The 22,926-nt window shown below is 44.9% G+C and overlaps 1 protein-coding gene across 1 annotated transcript in view; it reads right to left on the reverse strand.

Moving 5' to 3' along the window:
* ABCA13 (ATP binding cassette subfamily A member 13) overlaps positions 1 to 22,926 on the reverse strand; it is a 393,578-nt gene that overhangs the window by 224,646 nt on the left and 146,006 nt on the right. The window contains exons 36-37 of the mRNA XM_042248365.1: positions 22,596 to 22,727; positions 360 to 497 (exon numbers count right to left, since the gene is read on the reverse strand). Coding sequence (XP_042104299.1) covers positions 360 to 497; positions 22,596 to 22,727 — 270 coding nt within the window. The remainder of the gene's footprint in view (positions 1 to 359; positions 498 to 22,595; positions 22,728 to 22,926) is intronic.

The following is a 22,926-nucleotide window of genomic DNA, read 5'->3' on the forward strand; positions in this document are numbered from 1 at the left end:
AGCATGTCCTTGTTTGTAGGGAGAGCAACAGTCTCTCTCTCATGTAGCCTGGAATAAACTAGCACTTGTGAAACACTGAACATTCTAAAGTATATTATACCTCAGTAGCTGTCCACCTTTGGTTTTATTATTTACACAAAGTGATGTTAGTAGTGAAGCTTCATTTAGCTGAGTTACAACCGAGGCACAGAGGACGCTGTGAACAGTGACACTAACACACAGGTTCCTGCCCACCTGGGATGGAAGGTAGGCCTCTGGGCAGCCATGCACTCACAGTTGCAAAGGCTTAACTGGAAAGGAAAACCAAAACTGAACCTGACTGGAAGGAGAAACACACCTCCAATGAGCCCTTTACCCACCTTGACTATCCAAGTTCTCACTAGAAGAGAACAAGTTAGAACTGGCTGGGCTCTGCCTTTTCACCACTAGCCCACACACGTCCTTCCAGTAGGATGCAGTGAAGGGGAAATACCACGGTTTCCTCAAACCGAAGGTTCCTAAAAAAAAATACGATGAGTTTAAATCAATTTGCTTGTTTTTCTACTTAGAAGAAGATTCTGTAGTGGAATATCTTAGCTATATTACTATAAAAACTTATCGCATCTTATCATGTTCGATCCACACCCCTTACATGGACCAGTGACCACAGGGCACAGAGCATCAGCCCCCAGCCTCCCTCGGCCTGGCCAGGGCCACCCGTGATGTCCTCACATCCCCTTTCCACAAAAAGTCATCTGAGCAGGTGTTCAACAAATAGGCAGGTATTTATTAGAAGACTAACGTTAAATAATCGGGGAATGTTCCCCCGCCCTTCCCCCTCCTGTTTAGCTGTCACTCTTCCAGTATGTCTTTGCCATCTGCATGGATTACTAGACACGACTAAAAGCTGAAGGAATTAATCAATTAAAACCCTACAGAGAAGGATAACTCAGAGTGCTAACATTTCTATGTGAGACATACTGCCATTTTTCAAATGGATTCTCCAAATTCATTTCGTCCACTTAATAGTCACTACCCCATTATATGTCGAAATGAAAGGGGATTTAATTATTAATGCTTCTCAGTTTTCTTTCAACACAGTCAGACCAGCTTAAGCTTGATGGTGGTCTAAATTCTGCAAGTGACTGAGGAGATAAAGACCTCCACGCAGACTGTTTCATGTTTTAGCTCTCTGACCACAGCACAGGAGAGACACGCAGTCCCTCACACACTTCACACAAAAGATTCAAAGAGGTGACTGCAAAGAAGAGCACCAGGTCCCTTGTCTTTTGATGTGAAGGGAGATGCTGAGCGGTGTTTGGTCTGGTATTTACCACCTGTCATGGGTTGTTGGAGTCTTAGCCTTGGTACCTTGGAATGTGACTGTATTTTGGGGAAGAACCTTTAAAGAGGTGATTAAGATATAATGACGTCCTGGGGGTGGGCTCTGACCCAACAGAACTGGTGTTCTTATAAGGGATCAGGACTCAGACACCCACAAAAGGATGGCCATGTGAGGACACAGGAAGGAGACGGAAAGAGGAGATGGAGAGTATAAACACCTCCTTAAGTCGCAGTCTGTGCACTCTGTAATGGCAGACCAAGCTGAACAGAGCACACGGAATATTCCCCAAGACCTTAGATACTAATGACCGTGCCTCATTGGCAAAAGGAGCAGCAGATGGTACTTAGGTCACATCACAGCCTGCACTGCACTTGCATGCTGTTCCAGGCACTGTCCAGGGTCCTGAAAACACTGTCCATGGGGACAGGGCTGTCACCTCTCCTCCCCAAGCAGAAGGGAGGCAGCAAGGCGGTCTGGGACAAGAGGCTGCAGAAGCCACACAATGAGCTGCTGGGCAGCCTCTGGGAGCACCTGCCTGTCAGCCCCTTCAAACCAGCAGAGTGCCTGCCTTGGCTCCTGGACTCTACTGTCTTCAAACCCCTGGTGGGAGCCTTGGGCACTTGAGTGAATGACAAGTCCATGGACATAAAAAAGAGTGAGCAACAAACATGTCAGGAATACTAGTTTGTGACGCCAGCAGCCTTCTCTCCCTTTGGCCCGTTCAAGCAGCAGTAGTTTCCTGCTGGGACCTCGCCTGGGTGACCATAACCAAGCTCAGGAGCAGCCACAGCCAGCAGAAGGGGCCCTGCCTATTAAGAGCAGGTGGGATCAGATGCGGGTTTAGGCACAGGCTGTGAATTAGCAGAGGTGAGGCGGTTGGGGGTGGTGGTGCCTGGAGGCCTGGACGGGCACGGGCATTGGGAGGAAGCTGAGAGGTCCAGATGGGATGCCTGAGGCCTGAGCCAGGGTCACGGCTGCAGGGATGGAAAGGAGGGGGCAGAATGGGAGAGGCCATTCAGCTAGAAAAACAAATTAGAAGTAAATTGAATATTAATGGCTGATTTGCTAATTAAACCACCCTCGCTCTGCTCTGTCTGGACTTTTAAATCCTCCTAATTAACCTATTAATCTAAGCAGACAGGGAGGGGCCAAGGCCCAGGCAACACAGAAGCCGATCAGCTCTCTCCTGCCCTTGGCTCTTGGTCCTAAAGTCACACCTGATTCTTCAGCGCCCTGCTCACGTCACTGAGTATAATGGGAGCATTAATTCAAGTGAAGGCCTTCAGTCCATCCAGAGTCTGCTCCTTGAAAGTGTAAACCAGGAGCCTGCACAGACCAGGAAGCGAATCAGTGTTTCCTCTAAACTGACAGTGGTGCAGGAAGAAGCCAGGGACATGAGATAGGTGGGGCCAAACCCAATCTGGCTGGAGATACATAACGAAGAGTTCATGAAACGAACTCCCAAGGAGGACCAGATGCTTGCTCATGCGCTGAGTGGAGCTTGGGGGCCCTGCAGTGGACACAGAACCCTGCTGGCAGCAGTGACCTGTGACTGGGTCATCTGTGACTCTGGGTCTGCAGGGCATCCCCCTCAGATATTCCCCCTCTGGGAAATGCCAGGCTGTTTCCACACCATGGCTTCATCAAGGAACAAAAAGATGCAGAGAAAGCACTTGTGTGGGGGTGCACACGTGTGTGTGAGACAGACAGAAAGTTGCCACCCACCCCCCAAGCCAGGAAGACCCTCCTACCCAGGGAGACTGTCACACGGTGATTGTCCTGATCCCCACGTGCCTCAGTGGCACGTCCCTGATGGCTCATCGATAAAGAACCTGCCTGCAGTGCAGAAGATGCAGGTTCAATCCCTGGGTCAGGAAGATCCCCTGGAGGAGGAAGTGGCAACCCACTCCAGTATTCTTGCCTGGAGAATCCCATGGATGGAGGAGTCTGGCAGGCTACAGTCCACGGGGTCACAAAGAGTCGGACACGACTGAAGGAACTGAGCACCAAGTGCCTAGGAGCCCTCCAGGGAGTCCTGAATGTGTGGGAAGGGGTTCTTTGGGTTGGCAGAGTGAACGGGTATTTTTAAACATGGGCGTCACTATTACTCAGGCACAGTGAAGCCACCAGAGTCTGGTTAACCCCGTTCTCAAGAAGAGGGACACGCCATACCTGGCAGGGCCTCCTGAGGAAACACCAGAGCTGGGCAGGGAGCAGAGGAAGCCAGGGGCATCGTGGACAATAGTTTGTACTGTGGTTTCCCTGGAAGGAATGGGTGAGCAGGCTTAGGACCAGTCAGTCTGGCTAATGGCCTTGGGCTCTGACCACAGGCTTGGCTCCCCTTGATTGTCTGTTCCTGGCCTTGGGTGACAAGGGCAGGGGACAGTGGCCAGAGGGTGGAAGCAAGGAGCAGAGGCTGGGGTATGGCCCAGATTTCCTGTGTTGAGTGTGAAAGGCATGCTCATGGGCAGAGCCTCACTGTCTCCAGGGATTCATTTGTAGGGGAGAAGGGATCCCTGCCTCTGCAGTCTCTCCAGGGTCAGGAAAGCCCCAGCACATCACATCAGCAGGAATTTGTATTTATTTTAGAAATAAAAAGGCCCAATGAATGGATGAATGAGCCGCTGCTGCTGCTGCTGCTAAGTCGCTTCAGTCCGACTCTGTGCGACCCCATAGACGGCAGCCCACCAGGCTTCCCCATCCCTGGGATTCTCCAGGCAAGAACACTGGAGTGGGTTGCCATTTCCTTCTCCAATGCATGAAAGTGAAAAGTGAAAGTGAAGTCACTCAGTCGTGTCCGACTCCTAGGGACCCCATGGACTGCAGCCCACCAGGCTCCTCCATCCATGGGATTTTCCAGGCAAGAGTACTGGAGTGGGGTGCCATTGCCTTCTCCGGGATGAATGAGCAGGGACTACACAAATCCCCTCCAGGGGGCAGGCACCTAGATGGCAGGTATCCTATAAGGGGAAGACCTGTCCCTGACCTGTGTCCTGTGAGACCACCACACACACTCATACAGGGGACAAGCCCTTGTTCATGTGAGTGCCGGACACATAAACCCAGAGTTTCTGTGAAATTTCATTACATACTGAATTCTCCAGGAGTGCAACCGCCTTAACACCCAGTGAAAGATGATCTGATGGGGAAGTTGTTCATCATTTCACGAAACCCCATCACGAGTGTGACAGCAACTTGCTGTCAGTCGGCAGTGCAGCATGACGGTGGCCACAGCTCAGCACAGGACCCACAAACCCAGGACAAGAGCGCTGAGATGCTTCTAGCAAACTCAGAACCAAAGGTGCTTATGGTAGCAGTTTTATGAACGCACTAAATCTCATCCGTAAGGGTTTTCTGGAAACGGTTTTGCATTATTATTATATGTATATATACAAGCATTATAGTACAATAATAAGAAATCCATTATGTAAAACTGCACATTAAAATGATTCATATGCAGGCTTCCTGTTAGATTTCAATCTCACTCTGACACTGTTCTCAGGTATTCACCCCGTCTTCGTCTCAAACCCTCTTTATTACTATTCTTTTTGCCCCACCCACCATCTATTTCCTGTCACTGGCAACAGAATATGATACCTAAAATCTAAAATCCTGGAGTCTGAATGGAGGCTCTGACACAAGGTGAAATTATAAGACAGATGTATCTGCTGCTTCATCATTACCAGTCCTGTGAAATGACCTAGGGAACTATCTGATCGTACACTGTTAAATAAGACCCAGGTCATTTACCAAAAGAGCATTCTTTTATCCACTCCATTTGCGTCTAATTTTTCCTTTCACATTTTTCCTATTTTAATTAATGTTACTTCCACATTTTTTATCATATACAAACAAGTCTTATCTGGTATTCCTTACCTTAATATTAGCTTTATTTTAGTTTCTATCTTCATCTCCTCTCACATATTTCTTCTACTTTTAGTACCAATGCTTTCTGATCATTTTCCTTCCCTTAAATACAAATTTATGCCAAGCATCTGAGCACTTACCTCATTCTGTGTTTTAATAAAGTCTTGGTTGACCATTGAGAATTCATATATTATTTCATTATTAATTGCTTTCTCTTTTATATTTCAGTTAAGATATTATACTAATTTTTTAAATCACCTGCAAGAATCACATATGTATATAGGTAGGCTTTATTATCTGTGACTTTCATCTTATGAGAGTCAAGGGTGTGTTACAAAATATTTGTCTTAAAAAGAGAGTACTAAATGACACTGGAAGTATCATTTGTCACTCATTTGAAACTCATCTGTCACCTTGGACTTGATGCCCTTTAGAAAGCCTTCTAGTTCTATCATTATTGTATGCTGCTTAAGTAAAGAGGTTTTGAAAACTACAGAACAATAAAATTTATTCATCTCCCCCCTCCCAAAAAAATAAGTGTGCTGAGTCAGAGAATGCCTAGAAACTGTAATTAGTACTTATAGATCTGAGGTAAGGTAAGGTGAAGTCGCTCAGTCGTGTCCGACTCTTTGCAACCCCGTGAACTGTAACCTACTACGCTTCTCCGTCCATGGGATTCTCCAGGCAAGAATACTGCAGTGGATTGCCATTTCCTTCTCCAGGGGATCTTTCTGACCCAGGGACTGAACCCGGGTCTCCCGCACTGGAGGCAGATGCTTTAACCTCTGAGCCACCAGAGTCCACTGATATTTTCTAGCAATTTCATTTTTTGTTATTATTGGCAGACTTCATCAAAGTTGAAAATAAATACTCTGTGTTATTTAAGGGTACATAAATTACCAATTACAGTTGTTCTTTTAACTTGTGAAACGAAGAATCAAGGAATTTCATGATTTAAAAAAAGGAAAAATATTTATTGTCATCTCTCGTAAACTCTGTGTCTTTTTATTTTTATATCATCTTACAAATATCTTGGAGTTTTGATCTTTTATCTTGGAATAGACTTTGGTCTTCTTCCTAACCAGCCGCTAGTTCAGCCAGAAAGAGAAGTACAAAAACCCACTCAAATTCTCTACACAAAATGCAGAAAGGGGCATTCCTCATGCAAAGGTTGCTTCCAGGTTCTCTGCCTTCACTCCCCCTTGTGGGGAGTAGAGTCTGACCTGGAGGGAATCCCAAGCATATCCAGGTTGCAGATCCCGTAAGACCTGCAGGCAGAGTGGAGGTGTCCCCTGCATGGGGTAGCATGGGGGCCTGATTCAGGGGTGGTCCGAGGTGGGAGGAGAGAGTTGATTTGGTGCTCACGTTACTGGTGGAAGTTAAGGGACAGAAATGTACCAGGAGAGGAGTGGGCAGCAGGTTTGGTGCCTGGATACAGTGCGCTGTTGCTGCAGGGACAGCAGAGGAGCCGGGAGACACGTGGGCCTTAGGGGACCAGCAAGAGAGGACCAGAGCCATGGGCTCCCCAACCCAGAGTGGCCCTCATGATCATGCTCTTTCCAAAAGATAAGCAACTTGGGCTTTTAGGTCTCCTGGTCACTTAAGGAAAATGACTTTTCCTTCCCCTCTGAGCCCCAGGTTGACCTTATTTACCTTTTAGAAAAATATCAAATACTCTAAACATCACCAGCTTGGCTGATCTTCTGCAGACTCACACAACAAGGGATGACTCAGCACTTCCTCCCTCCTGAGAAATTCCTGCCATCTCTCAGCCTTTCTGAGCTGACTTTCCCTCCTCCAGGAGCCCGCCCAAGCTTCCTTTTCTTCCCCTTAAACGTGATTTAGAAAGTGGGATTTCTGAGCACCAGATATCTCCCTCAAGGATTCGGTTTCTTCTTTTAACTATTATAAATTATATATCACAAAATTTACCATCTGAACCAAGTTTAAGCAAACAAATCAGGAATGTGAAGTTCATCGCATTGTTGTGCAGCCATCTCCAAAGCTACCTTCATCCTGTACCATCCAGGCCCCCACCGCCCGCTCCTCCAGCCCCTAGTGAGCCCCATTCTACCTTCTATTGATATCGCTATGATTTGGCAGGTGTGTCACTCAGCAGTCTCCAGAGCAACAGAATCAAGCAGGGGTGTGTATGTGTGTGTGCAAGTGTCTATCTGTGTAGAGACACACAAGAAGTTTACCATGAGAGCTTGGGTCATGCAATCATGAAGGCTGAGAAGTCCCACCTGCTCTCTGCAAGCGGGAGGCCCAGGACAGTGAATTGTATGGTTCTAATTCAAACCCAAAGACCTGAGAACTGGGGGTGGGGAATGCTGCTAGTACAAGTCTCAGTCTGGGTCTGAAGGCCCACGAACCAAGCACACCCATGTCCAATCGCAGGGGAAGATCCTGTGTCTTTCTGTTCTGTCCAGAGCCAAGTGGGCAGTACAAATGCAAAGCCGGTGGACCTCATCACCCATGACACGGCACACCATCATCTTTCTAAAGACCCTGCCTCCTACCTGCTCACAGGACATCCACAGTTCACTTATAATTCTGTTCATTTGGGGCTTCCTGGTGGCTCACACAGTAAGGAATCTGCCTGCAGTGCAGGAGACCTGCGTTCAATCCCTGGGTGGGGAAGATCCCCTGGAGGAGGGAATGGCAACCCACTCCAGTATTCTGGCCTGGAGAATTCCATGGACAGAGGAGCCTGGGAGGCTACATCCCATGGGGTTGCAAAGAGTTGGGCAGGACTAACACTTTCACTTTTCTTCCTGTTCTTTTAGTTCCTTCCAGGAGAAACAGAACCAAGTCTCTCACACCTTTTAAAAGAAGAATAGGAAGTAATAGTTTTTCATCACCAAAACCACGGAAGTAAATTCTTTCAGCCACATTCCCAAAACATGCCTCTCTCCTTTCTAGGTTGTCTTGCACCACCACCTCAACAAACATTTTTGCTTTCTTTTCCTCTTATTAAATTATTTAGCATGCTGAGAAAACAAAAAAGAAAATGTAGTCAGTTTTTACAATTTATCTTCTGCATTAGTTACTGTAATTTTTATCATAGAGAAAACAAACTGTCTTCTATGTATCCTGTAAATTTATACTTTCGTATGCCCATTGAAGTTTTTTATAAATTCACTAAATATAAACTTTACTTTCTAACAAATGGTTCAAGTCATTTTCTAGGATATCCACTGAGATATATGTTTTTAAAATTTGACTCAAGAATTTCCATTTTCATATACTCATTAAATAGCTTTTATAACTTTGAAAAGCATATAATTTTCTTTTGGATTTTTGAAATACTAAATTAAACTCTTACAATAGAAACTGGTGATTTTTGTGTTTTTTTAAAACTTTTCACTCTGTATTGGAGTATAGCTGATAAACAATGTTGTGATAGTTTCAGGTGGACAGCAAAGAAACTCAGCCACAGATATACATGTCTCCAATCTCGCACAAACTCCTCTGCCATCCAGGCTGCCACATAACATTGAGCAGAGTTCCCTGTGCTACACAGTCGGTCCTTGTTGGACCATTCTGAGTATAGCAGTGTGTGCATGTCCAACCCAAACTCCCTAACTATCCCTTCCAACCATTCTTCCTGCCCCAGCAACCATAAGTTCATTCTTATGGTTCATTCTATGAGTCAGAAACTAGTGATTTTTATCATTTATGTCCTTGGCATTACAGTGCAAAAGGCCTTCCCTCTCTTTAAAACCATACTTTTCCTATTTGTTCATTATTTCAGTGATATCACTTTTGATGAATTTATGAATAATATTTTTTCTCATTAGTGGATTGACTGTATTCTATATCCTTTCTCTTCCATTAAAAATGCCAGCTTTGATTCAAGGTCGGCATCAGGGGGCATAAGATGCCCTCTTCATCTCCCTGCTTCCATCTACCACTAGTAAAACATCCATGACTCAGCAAAGGTTCCTCTGCCACCACACCAGGACCCCGGAGAGACCCCCACACCTGTGTGTCTGAAGGTGGGTGCGCTGGAACATACCAAGGAGGCAGGATTAGCAGAGCAGCGGAGGTGGGGCCTGCAATCCCCAACTGGGGACGCTCCGTGAGGTCAGGTTACCAAAAACCATGGTAACATGGCATCACAGACACGAGACGACAGTTCTCCAGACACCGAACTTAAAGTCACGTAAGTCAGTGACATAACTGACTTGCTGCTGTTGCTGGTCACTCAGTCATGTCCGGCTCTGCGACCCCATGGACTGCAGCACACCAGGCTCCTCTGTCCTTCACACCCCCTCCCCACTGGGGACCACAGCAGCTGATGCTGAAGCCCCAGGCAGAGAACCACAGCAGCAGGGGTGTGGTGCCCAGGACCCCAACTTCCAGCACGGAGGTGCCCACAGCCACAGGGAGGAGGCTGACAACCCCAGCCGCTCCAGCTGCCTCATCCCCTGCCTGAGGCAATGGCACCCACAAACCAACGGGACAACCCCAGACCCAGGGAAACACCAGCCACCCCAGCTCATTCCCACTCCAACTCTCCATACTAGGGCGCAGTGACCTGACCCCGGCAACCCCACACACAGGGGTGGGGGCGTACTCCATCCCAGTGCCCCCTCAGCAGCAACGCCAGTGACAGCAGGGACCCATGACCCCAGAGGCACACGGACCAACAACAGGCAGTGGAGTAGCGTCTAGCAGAGCTGTGGGGGTGGAAACGCGGAGTCTCAAATGCAGCCAGAGCCCACTCAGGGAAGAGACCCCAAAAACTTGAGTTACAGCGCCACCTACTGAAAAGCCAGGAAAAAGGCCTCTAGCCATCAATCTGCTGAACTCAGAATCAAAGTAAAAAAAGCGTTACTGAAATGAGAACGCTGTTTACTATTTCAAATGTACCAGCAGAAGAGAAATTCATCCAGTTTCACATACACACACCAAAGAAACCATGATAGCATGGTATCGCAGAGACAAAAATGACAATTCTTCAGAAATCAAACTTAAAGAATTTCAGTTCAGTTCAGTCGCTCAGTCATGTCTGACTCTGCGACCCCATGACTTGCAGCACGCCAGGCCTCCCTGTCCATCACCAACTCCTGGAGTTCACTCAGACTCACATCCATCGAGTCAGTGATGCCATCCAACCATCTCATCCTCTGTCGTCCCCTTCTCCTCCTGCCCCCAATCCCTCCCAGCATCAGAGTCTTTTCCAATGAGTCAACTCTTCTCATGAGGTGGCCAAAGTACTGGAGTTTCAGCTTCAGCATCATTCCTTCCAAAGAACACCCAGGGCTGATCTCCTTCAGAATGGACTGGTTGGATCTCCTTGCAGTCCAAGGGACTCTCAAGAGTCTTCTCCAACACCACAGTTCAAAAGCATCAATTCTTTGGCGCTCAGCCTTCTTCACAGTCCAACTCTCACATCCATACATGACCACTGGAAAAACCATAGCCTGGACTAGACGGACCTTAGTCAGCAAAGTAATGTCTCTGCTTTTGAATATGCTATCTAGGTTGGTCATAACTTTTCTTCCAAGGAGTAAGCGTCTTTTAATTTCATGGCTGCAGTCACCATCTGCAGTGATTTTGGAGCCCAAAGAAATAAAGTCTGACACTGTTTCCACTGTTTCCCCATCTATTTTCCATGAAGTGATGGGACCGGATGCCATGAACTTCATTTTCTGAATGTTGAGCTTTAAGCCAACTTTTTCACTCTCCACTTTCACTTTCATCAAGAGGCTTTTAGTTCCTCTTCACTTTCTGCCATAAGGGTGGTGTCATCTGTATATCTGAGGTTATTGATATTTCTCCCGGCAATCTTGATTCCAGCTTGTGTTTCTTCCAGTCCAGCATTTCTCATGATGTACTCTGCATATAAGTTAAATAAGCAGGGTGACAGTACACAGCCTTGACATGCTCCTTTTCCTATTTGGAACCAGTCTGTTGTTCCATGTCCAGTTCTAACTGTTGCTTCCTGACCTGCATACAGATTTCTCAAGAGGCGGGTCAGGTGGTCTGGTATTCCCATCTCTCAGAATTTTCCACAGTTGATTGTGATCCACACAGTCAAAGGCTTTGGCATAGTCAATAAAGCAGAAATAGATGTTTTTCTGGAACTCTCTTGCTTTTTCCATGATCCAGCAGATGTTGGCAATTTGATCTCTGGTTCCTCTGCCTTTTCTAAAACCAGCTTGAACATCAGGAAGTTCACGGTTCACATATTGCTGAAGCCTGGCTTGGAGAATTTTGAGCATTACTTTACTAGCATGCGAGATGAGTGCAATTGTGCGGTAGTTTGAGCACTCTTTGGCATTGCCTTTCTTTGGGATTGGAATGAAAACTGACCTTTTCCAGTCTTGTGGCCACTGCTGAATTTTCCAAATTGGCTGGCATATTGAGTGCAGCACTTTCACAGCATCATCTTTCAGGATTTGAAACAGCTCAATTGGAATTCCATCACCTCCACTAGCTGTCTTCGTAGTGATGCTTCCAAGGCCCACCTGACTTCACATTCCAGGATGCCTGGCTCTAGGTGAGTGATCACACTATTGTGATTATCTGGGTGGTGAAGATCTTTTTGTACAGTTCTTCTGTGTATTCTTGCCACCTCTTCTTAATATCTTCTGCTTCTGTTAGGTCCGTATCATTTCTGTCCTTTATCGAGCCCATCTTTGCATGAAATGTTCCCTTGGTATCTCTAATTTTCTTGAAGAGATCTCTAGTCTTTCCCGTTCTGTTCTTTTCCTCTATTTCTTTGCATTGATTGCTGAAGAAAGCTTTATTATCTCTTCTTGCTATTCTCTGGAACTCTGCATTCAGATGCTTATATCTTTCCTTTTCCCCTTTGCTTTTCGCGTCTCTTCTTTTCACAACTATTTGTAAGGCCTTTGCAGACAGCCATTTTGCTTTTTTGCATTTCTTTTCCTTGGGGATGGTCTTGATCTCTGTCTCCTGTACAATGTCACGAACCTCATTCCATAGTTCATCAGGCACTCTATCTATCAGATCTAGGCCCTTAAATCTATTCCTCAGTTCCACAGTATAATCATAAGGGATCTGATTTAGGTCATACCTGAATGGTCTAGCGGTTTTCCCTACTTTCTTCAATTTAAGTCTGAATTTGGTAATAAGGAGTTCATGATCTGAGCCACAGTCAGCTCCTGGTCTTGTTTTTGTAATTTAGAATTTAGTAATCTGATTTGCTGTTGCTGTTGCTGTTCAATCCCTCCATCGTGTCTGGCTCGCTGCGACCCTGTGGACTACAGCACACCAGGCTCCTCTGTCCTTCACTATCTCCGGGAAGCTGTCCATTGAGTCAGCAATGCTATTTAATCACCTCATTCTCGGTGGCCCCCTTCTCCTTTCTCAGAATCAGGGTCTTTTCCAGTGAGTAAGCTCTTCGCATCAGGTGGCCAAAGGGTTGAATCTTCAGCTTCAGCATGGGTCCTTCCAGTGAATATTCAGGATTGATTTCCTTTAGGATTGACTGGAAGACTCTCAAGAGTCTTCCCCAACACAATTCAAAACATCAAATCTTCAGCGATCAACTTTCTTTATGGTCCAACTGTCACACCCATACATGACTACTGGAAAAACCATAGCTCTGTCTATGTGGGCCTTTGCTGGCAAAGTGATGTCTCTGCTTTTTAATAGCTATCTAGGTTGGTCACTGCTTTCCTTCTGGGGAGCAAGCATCTTTAAATTTTACGGCTGCAGTCACCATCCGCAGTGACTTTGGAGCCCAAGAAAATAAAATCTGTCACTGGTTCCACTTTTTTCCCTTCTATTTGCCATGAAGTGATGGGGACTGGATGTCATCATCTTAACTTTTTAATGTTGAGTTCCAAGCCAGCTTGAATCACATTTCAGGAAGCACAGCCTTGTTGTGATGAAGAGGCTTACACAACTCAATGAATCTATGAGCCGTGCCATGCAGGGCCACCCAAGACAGACAGGTCACAGTGAAGAGTTCTGACAAAACATGGTCCACTGGAGGAGGAAATGACAACCAACTCCAGTATTCCCACCTGGAGAACCCATGACCAGTATGAAAAGAAAAAAGATATGACACCAGAAAGATGAGCCCCCACCCCGCCCCAGGTCAGAAGGTGTCCAGTATGCTCCTGGGGAAGAGAAAAGGGCAGTTACTAACAGCTCCAGAAAGAATGAATTGGCTGGGCCAAAGAGGAAATGACAGATGTGGATGTATCTGATCTAACTGATAGAGAATTCAAAATAGCTCTCAAGAAGAAAATTAATGAGCTATAAGAAAACTCAGAAAGACAGTTCAATGAGCTTAGGAATAAAATTAATGAATAGAAGTAATACTTTGCCAAAGAGACTGAAACTCTAAAAAAGAACCAAACAGAAATTGTGGAGTAAGAAATTCAATAAGTACAATGAGACAGGAAGTGCTGGAAGTAGAGCAGACCACATGGAAGAGAGAGTACTGAGCCCAAAGATAAAAATCTGGAAATGATTCAGGTAGAAGAGGAGAGAAAATTATGATTTTTAAAAAATTAAACAATTCCAGAAGAACTATCTAACCCCACCAGGAAAGGCCCGTAAGGGTGCTGTGTGTCCCAGAAAGATGAGAGAGGGAGGAGGGAAGAGAGCGGTTAGTTAAGGAAACAAGAGCTGAGAATGCCCCAAACCCAGGGGAGGAACTGGGCACGTGAGTCCATAAAGCTGCAGTAATGACCTCGGTACAAACACACTTATCACAGCGCATTAGAGCTGTCAAAAATGACAAAGAAAGAATTTTAAAAGCTGCCAGGGTTCTAAAAAAGGCAGTAACCTGCAAAGAAATCCCCATTAGGCTATCAGCAGATTTCTCATCAGAAACTGCAGGCAAGAAGAGAGTGGAATATCAGGGTCATAGATTAAAAGATGAAAACAAACTCTCGGCCAAGGATACTCTATCCAGCAAAGTTATCCTCAGATACAAAAGAGAAATAAAATCTTCCCAGACAGACTGTGAGAGCTCATCACCACTAGACCTGCCTTACAAGAAAAGCTGAAAGAAGCTTTTCTATCTGAACCAAAAAGGCAGAAGTACACAAAACTTTGAGTAAGGTAGAGAGTAAGCACACAGAATCAGAGGAGAGAAACTCTGGGACTTCCCTGGCAGTCCAGTGGTTAAGACTCAGAGCTCCCAATGTGGAGGGATCACATTTGATCCCTGGTTGGTTAGGGAACTAAGATCCCACATGCTATGCAGTGCACAGGCAGGAAAAAGAAAGAAGAGTGAAACTGTATAAGAATCGACTGTTAAACAATTATAGAATAAAACTCTTTTAAATGCAGTAAAAATAACTAATTTGGTCACAAGCTCACGACATAATAAGGGATAATTTGAGGACAAAAAGATAAATGGGAAAGAGGGAAAGGATAGAACCCATTTAAGCAAATGAAGTTAAGATGCCAAATATCAGCAGTAAAAGAACTATATTATCTGATATATTTTACACAAAACTTATAGTAACATGAAACATACATCTAGAAGAGGTACATAAAACACAAAAAGGAGGAAACTGAGGAAACCTCATAGGAAATCACCTAGCTAAAACGGCAGACAGCAACACATGGGAAAAGACACAGTGGAGATACAGAGCAACCAAAACACAGGAGATAAAACGCCAGCACTATGTCCTCATGTGTTAATAATCACTCTAAACGTAAACAGACTGAACTGACAAATCAAAAGACACAGGGTGTCTGGATGGAATATAAAATGAGACCCAACCATATGCTGCCTCCAGGAGACTCAGCTCAGCTCCATAAACAAAAACAGGCTCAAAGTGAACAGGTGGAAGATGATCCTCTGAGTAAATTGAAACCAAAAGAACGTAGGGTGGCTATGCTTACACAGACAAAACAGACTTCAAGCCAAACAAGATAACAAAGGACAAAGATGGATATTATGTCACATTAAAGGAGACAAGTCATCAAGAAGTGATAACACTCATTCCTTAAAAAGAAGATATAACACTTATTAACATATACGCACCTAACACAGGAGCATCAAAATACACAAAGTAACCATCAACAGACCTAAATACAGCAACACTACTGTGTTAAGCGAACTTAACATTCAACTTACATGAATTAACAGATTCACCAGACAGAAAACCAACAAAGAACACCAGGCTTAAATGAAACATTAGATTAGATGGATTTAATAGATTCACACAGAACATGCCATCCAAATGCAGCAGAATACACATTCTTCCCAGATGCTCTTGGAACTTTCTCAAGAATAAATTATGTGTTGGGACCCAGAACAAATCACCATAAATTTAAGAAGACCGAAATCATATCTTCAAGCATCCTTTCCAAACACAATGATACGAAACTAGAGATTAACTACAAGAAGGAAGCTGGGAAAATCACACATTTATGAAGACTAAACAGGATGCTAGTGGGCAGCTATTGGGTCTGTAACCACGCAGGACCCTAGGGGGTCTTCCCAGGACAGAAGCCCTCTGCCACCACTACCATGCTCTCCACTTGGCTCTTGTTGTAGAAATACTTTGACCTCCTATACGTTCCCTGCATTCCAAAGAATAAATTTAATCAGAGAAGTGAAAAAAATGCAGAAACAAAGGGAAATGGTCAAGCAAGACAAAATAATAATGGTTTAGCCATGAAACAAAGTCAAAGGGCATTTAGTTCCTCCTCAAGGGCTATAGATAATATTCTGAGCCGTGTCCTTTGAGCTGTTTTGCAGATACTGAAACTCCCACCAGGTGGGAGAAGTTAACTGTATGCTGCCCCAAAGCACATGGACCCCAGACGAGTTGGAACCCGAAGGTTGACAGTGCTGACTCCTAATTACCTCACTATCAACAAATCAGGAGCATGTCCATGAGTTGTTCACACACATAGCAACCCTCTCCCTCACTCTTCTTTAAAAACCTTTCCCTGAAAGCCTTTGGGGAGTTCAAGGCTTGTAGGCATTAGCTGCCTGGATTCCTTGCTTGGTGCCTGCAATAAAGGCTGCACTTTCCTTCACTACAACTGAGGGTCAGTAGCTTGGCCTTACTGAGCACAATCAAGCTCAGTTCAGTAGCAAGTCAACAGAGAAATTAAAGGAGAAATCAAGAAACACCTGAAGAGAAATGAAAGTATGCAAACCAAAATCTATGGGGTTCAGCAAAAGTGGTATTAAAAGGAAAGTTTACAGCAATACAAGCACACTTCAAGAAACAAGAAGAATCTCAAACAATCTAACCTTGAACCTAAGTGAAAAAAGTGAAAGTGTTAAGTCACTATGATTCTTTGTGATGCCAAGGACTGTAGCCCGCCAGGCTCTTCTGTCCATGGAATTCCCCAGGCAAGACTATTGGAGTGGGTTGCCATCCCTTCTCCAGGGGATCTTCCCAACCAACCTGGGCCTTCTATACTGCAGGTGATTCTTTACTGTCTGAGCCACTTGGGAAGCCCTAGCCTTTAATCGTAAACCTAAAGGAACCAGAAAAAGACCAAGCAAAGCTGGAACTCAGTATAAAGGAAGAAATAATTAAAAATCAGCAGAAGTAAATAGAGACTAAAAAGACTACAGAAAAGATTGATGAAACTAAGAGCTGGTTCTCTGAAAAGAAAAACCAAATTCACATACCTTCAGCTAGACTAAGAAAAAAGAGGGCTCAGATAAACAAAGTCAGAAATAAAAGACAAAAAATCATGGTGGATGCCACAGAAATGCAAAGAATTACGAGAGAATACTATGAAGAACTACACACCAAAAAACTGGACAACCCAGAAGAAAGAGATACATCCTCAGGATCATACTGCTTTCAGAGACTGAAAAGTAAAGAAACGGAAAATTTGAACAGGACTTCCCTGGTAGCCCAGTGGTTAAGAATCCACTTGGCAATCCCACAGAGCAACTAATCCCATGTGCCAAAACTCCTGAGCCTACGTGCTGCAAAAACTGAAGTCTCTGCACCTGGAGCCCATGCTCCACAACAAGATTACCCACCACAGTGAGAAGCCTGAGCACGGCAACTAGAGGGGAGCGCCCCTCACCAGCACCGGAGAAAGCCCGCACGAAGACCCAGTGCAGCCAAAAATAAACTAACTGATTAAACTTAATTTTAAAGAAAAAATCTGAATAGACTGATCACTAGAAGGAGACTGAAATAGTAATAAAAACGTCCCCCCAAACAAAAGTCTAGGACCAGTAGCTTCACAGGTAAATTCTATCAAACATTCAAAGAAGACTCAATACTTACCCTTCTCAAACTCTTTCAAAATACTGAAAAGGAGGGAATGCTTCCAAATTAATTTTACCAGGCCAACATTACCCTGATACCAAACCTGATATACCATATCAACAAAATGAAGGGTAAAAATCATATGATAACCTCAACAGATGCAGAAAAAGCATCTGACGGGACATGACATGCATTTATGATTTAAAAAAAAAAAAACTCTCAAAAAATGGGTACAGAAGGAGGATACCTTGCAGGGAGCCAGCACAGGAGATCCCACCCATGACAAGGTCATGTGGAAGAGCCTGACAGGGCAAGGCGGATCAGGTCTCAAGTGGTCCTCTGCCCAAACATCTACGCTGAAATCAGAAACTGTCTGTTTTATTATTTTATGCCTCCTAACATTAACGGGGACTATCCCCGACCACCTTTCTCTGAAGAAAACAACTTAGAGCTTTAGTTAATAATTCTCCTGGGCATAATAAGAGTGTTCCGATCCAAACCCCTCTGATGATTTTCTAAGTAACCTGACAGGTTTGTTCAGGCTCCTGCAGTTACACATGTGATTGTTTATGGCCTCCCAACCTTGAGAGGCACCGGAAGCCTATAATATTCTAAAAATATAGAGTCTTATGGGGAGTTAAGAAATTAGTAGAATAGTACTGGTGGAGGGTTTCATTGTTGAGCCAATATTTGCTGCTAAGTTTCCATATCCCTTACCCATTATGTTTTTGAGAACATATATTAATTAGTATAGTTGGTATGTGGAAAAATAAGCTGTAACCTTTGATTTAACCACATCAGAAATTCTTTCCATGTTATAGCCCACTTCACCCTTAACCTATGGGAATGTAACCTTTTCTAGCGCTTTCTGAGAGTGGTGCCTGACTTTAGAATAATCACCTTTGGAGAAAATAAGTGTTCTGGTTGACTAATCATTATCAGAAAGGGTCATAAAAATGTTAGCAGGCCTGCTGGCTAGAAGATGATGTGAATCACCTGAGACCTCTGTATTTCTATGTACAGCTCAAGGTATATAAGCCCCCCTGGAAAATAAAGTTTGGGCCTTGCTCAATGACACTTGGTCTCCCCGTGTCAATTCTCCTTCTCTCTCTCTCTCTTTCTCCCTCTCTTTTTCAGGCTGATCCCTTGGAGCACAGAGGCTCTCTGCATTCCCTTTTTTGCCTGGGCTTCTAAGACCTGACCGGGAAGGTGCTTTGGGTCTTCACTCCTTTGGGAGACCGAGAGGGCGCCTGTGGCCTACGTGAACAGAGCAAGTTCCTTGTCTGGAGCCTTATTGGCCTTCTGTGTAAACCAAGGAATATCGGCCTCTTTCTCTCCTCTATTTTCTTAACTGTAACATTCCTTCCTTATCTCCCTCTAGATCTCAAATTAATCTCTTTCCAGATGCCAGACGCCAACGCCATCTGTCTGAGGATACCCTGGATCCAGCCGGGGCTGGACCCCAGTAATACCTCAACATAATAAAGGTCATATATGACAATCCCACAGGTAACATTATACTGGTGGAAAACTGAAAAATATCCCTTTAAGAGCAGGAATGAGGAAACCCACTCATACATCTGACAAGAGGTTAAGCTCTAATATATTATTAACATACAACTCAACATCAAAGAAAATATTGTGATAAAAAACTAGGCAGAGGCTCTAAATAGACATTTTTCAAAAAAAGACATTGAGAAGGCCAACAAGCACATGAAAGATGTTCAGTATCAGTAGTTATTAGGAGAGAAAAATGAAAAGCATTACCTCATGCCCAGTTAGAAAGGCTGTGATCAAAAACACAGGAAATAACCAGGAAGTGGAGAAAAGAACTTTCTGCACTGTCAGTCAAATGAAAATTGGTGCAGCCACTATGGAGAACAGCATGGGAATTCCTCAAAAAATTAAGGCTAGATCTACCATACGACCCAGCAAGTCCACTTCTGGATATTTGTCTGAAGAATATGAACACATGAATTTGAAACAGTGTAAGAAAAGACTCTGATGCTGGGACGGATTGGGGGCAGGAGGAGAAGGGGGCGACAGAGGATGAGATGGCTGGATGGCATCACTGACTCGATGGACATGAGTCTGCGTGAACTCTGGGAGTTGGTGATGGACAGGGAGGCCTGGCGTGCTGCAATTCATGGGGTCGCAAAGAGTCGGACACGACTGAGTGACTGAAGTGAACTGAACTGAACTGAAGCACGTGTTATTTCCACCACAGCACTGTTTATAACGGCTGAGATACAGAAATAATCTAAGGGCCCAGAGTAAATTACTATATATAAATGGGTTGGTTACTGAACTTTTCAATATATTCCACTGCTTTATTATTGCATGAGTACTCCATTGTTTTAATCCCTATCAAATACGGAGGTTTTACATAATCATCAGATGTCAGTCCCTCTTATCATTTTCAGTAAATTTTGATACTTTGTTGTCAAGTCATATTTTAGCTATCTCTAGAAACATTTCATCAATTAAAAACAAATTCCTTGTAATTCCTATTTTTAATTTAAATGATTATGTAAATTTCATTATTTTACATTGACATGTTTCATAGTGAATGTTATATAATTTAAAATTATATAAATTTATACATCAACTTGGAAAAAAATCAACATATTCATGACAAGTAGCCACACTGAGGAATGTGGTATCTCTTTGTTTATTCAAACCTATTTTAAATATTTAATTTGATAAACATTCTCCTCTCCATTGGATTCACACTGATATTTATTTTAATGTTACCTTCCCCACTACAGTCTCCATTTACTGACAACAGAGTCAGGCATTGATGTTCACAGATGTGTATTTGTGATCAGTATCTGGTGGGCCTGTTTTCACCCAATTCTCACACTGAGCTGGGGACATCCTGGTTTTCTCTATCTTTTCGGTTGTCTCTGATTCTCCATTTCCCACAGCTAGAACCTGTGTCTCCCAGGTTATCCCTGTCACAGTGAGCAAGTAGGGGCAGGCAGACAGCTGGGGGGCAGAGCAGAGACACGCACCCGCCCCTCCCGCTCCCGCTCTGCCACGTCTCAGGTGCCCCCACCTCCTCGGGAAGAGACAAGTGCCCCCAGAGCATCGCCAGGCCCCACGCCCGAGCCCACACCTGCGGCAGAGGTCCCCGGCACCCAGGACAGGCAGACAGATAGAGGAATACCACTCCACATGTGCTGGCCCCTTCTGGCACCCTGCTCCAACCCTGCCCTGCCCCTCCAGCACAGCAGGGCTTACTGAGCCCCAGATGCCCCTCTCACGTCCCAACATCGACCAAGAATCATCATCAGATCGAAAGCTTGTCCTCTGCACTTCCCCACAGCCACTGCCTCCCTGATTTCAGATTTTACCCAGTTCCTCCCCAAAGCCTCCCCAGACTTGCAGGATGGTCCTGACCAGGCCACCTCCCTCTGGTCACTCTGTCTTCTGAATGTGCCTCTGTCTCTCTCCCTCTTCCTCAGCAACACCCCAGGCTCACTCACAGGTGCTGCCAGAGACAGCCTCTACTGGACTGTCCCAGCGGGAACTGGGGGCCAAGCCCTAGCTGAGCATTGCAAGCCCCTTTGCCTCACTGGAATATATGAAAATTAGAACCTGGGACCCTCTTGCCTCAGGGCCCTAGGGCTAAGGAAAAACTCAGCTTCTTCTGGATCCAGGGACAAATCTGCTAATAATCTTCGCCTGGACAAGGGCAACACGATTCCCTGGTCTTTACACTCCTTGAATTCTTTTCTTTTTCTGTGGACTCCAAGACATCTGCCATTTTGCATCTAAATACAGCTTTTCAAAATTATTATTTTGTGTGCGATGTGCTGAGCCTTTACTTTGCAGATCCAGGTTTTTCTCATTGAAACGTGATGGTTCCTCTTCTTCCCCTGGATCTGTGTGGGGGTGGGAGTCTGGGGTTCACAGGCTGCCTGATCCATCCCTTTCCCAGCACCATCTGGGCACGTCACTGTCCTGACTGCATGGCCGCTCCTCTGCACCACTTCTTGTGCATTTCAAACCAACATCTACCATCTTCTACAACATCCCTCGTGGTTAACCAGCTTCTTGGTAACATCCAGCCTTTTCCAACTTCCCTTCACCTTGGCCTCCCCAGTTAAATTTTTCTCTCATTTCCTAGATCCACCTTTTCTTAAATTTTATTCAAATATCACGACAGTGCAATCTCAATTTTTCCAGAATAAATCACATTTCTAAATTATGCTCTCTCTACCTCCTGGGCATCACTTTTCCTGCTCATATGTAAAATAATCTTTTCAATGATCCATTTTATTTTGATTTGTACTCATCCTTCAATGGTGCATGAACTCTCCAAGCATAGAATATATTTTTGTAAACAGAATGAAGGGTTTTTTTTTTTAATTTTCTCCTATCCCTTCATTTTCAACTTCTATATGATTAGAATCTCTTTTAGTTCTTAACTTTAAAGGTTAGATGCTGCTTGAAATGCCCAGTTGTTTGGAGAGTAAATAGCCAGAACCACAAGCAATTTCAGCAAGAAAGTATCACACAATTTAAAAGCTGTTTCTAAAATACATAAACTAAAAATGGTTGATGTGCTATCTCTGCTGCTTGGGGCTGAGCCAGGCATGTGGCATGAGTGCCTCCTCCCCCACTGACCGAAGGGGAGGCCCATCGCCTTGGGCAGCCGGCCCTGCATCACCTCCACACACAACACTACTGACTCTGGTTTGGAGGGACTCCTGACCGCCAGACCCCCGCTCAGCCCCCTGTTGGCAGCCCAGCTTACCTCCAGGTCCTGCCACCCACTGACCTGGCTGGGAACCAGGCCCTTTGATTCCCACCCTGCTCTCTGAACCCCTGGCCTTGGTCTCCAGGGGCCTGAGACCCATGAGTGCCAGGCCTTCCTGCTGTCACTCCCTCACCTCTGTCCTCCTCACACACATGATCTTGAGAACCAGGTTCTCTGCTGTTGCATCTTCTGGAGCCCCCAGGCCAGGGAGCTGCGTGGTGGGCCCAGGGGACCCCACCAATACCTGTCCTCACAGTGTCTCAGTTGCCTCAGGATTCAGAAGCACCATTTTTTCCTCAAACATGCTCAGCTCCCTTTAAAACACATCCTATCAACTCCCTTTTTCGTGTCTTATTTAAAGAACAAATAATTATCCAATATTCATATACATTGCTCAAACTGTTTTCTAAGTTGATTTTGTCATAAAGTGCAGAATTCTTACCAGGAATCAAGTTGTTCAAGTACCATCCACATACAAAATAAAGTCCTGAATCAAACAGAATCATCCAGCAAACCCAGCCAAATGTCATGCCTGCTAGTTCTGGAGACTGGTACATGTTATCCCACTGAATCCCTGGAAGGAAGAGAAAGGTCAGCATCAGCACTGCTCATCCTCTTTCAGGGTAGACTTTGATGACCTGAGTCCACTGGACCGGGGGCAAAGCTAAGCACAGCTAAAACAAAAGGAAGGTCAAGGCCATGGATCCTGGCCTTCCAGTGAAATGTTGGCTTCATCTCACACCAACAAGGACAGCAGGTGGGTGACCATTAAC

Source organism: Ovis aries, chromosome 4 (assembly GCF_016772045.2).
Source record: "Ovis aries strain OAR_USU_Benz2616 breed Rambouillet chromosome 4, ARS-UI_Ramb_v3.0, whole genome shotgun sequence".
In the NCBI taxonomy this organism is placed as follows: domain Eukaryota; kingdom Metazoa; phylum Chordata; class Mammalia; order Artiodactyla; family Bovidae; genus Ovis; species Ovis aries.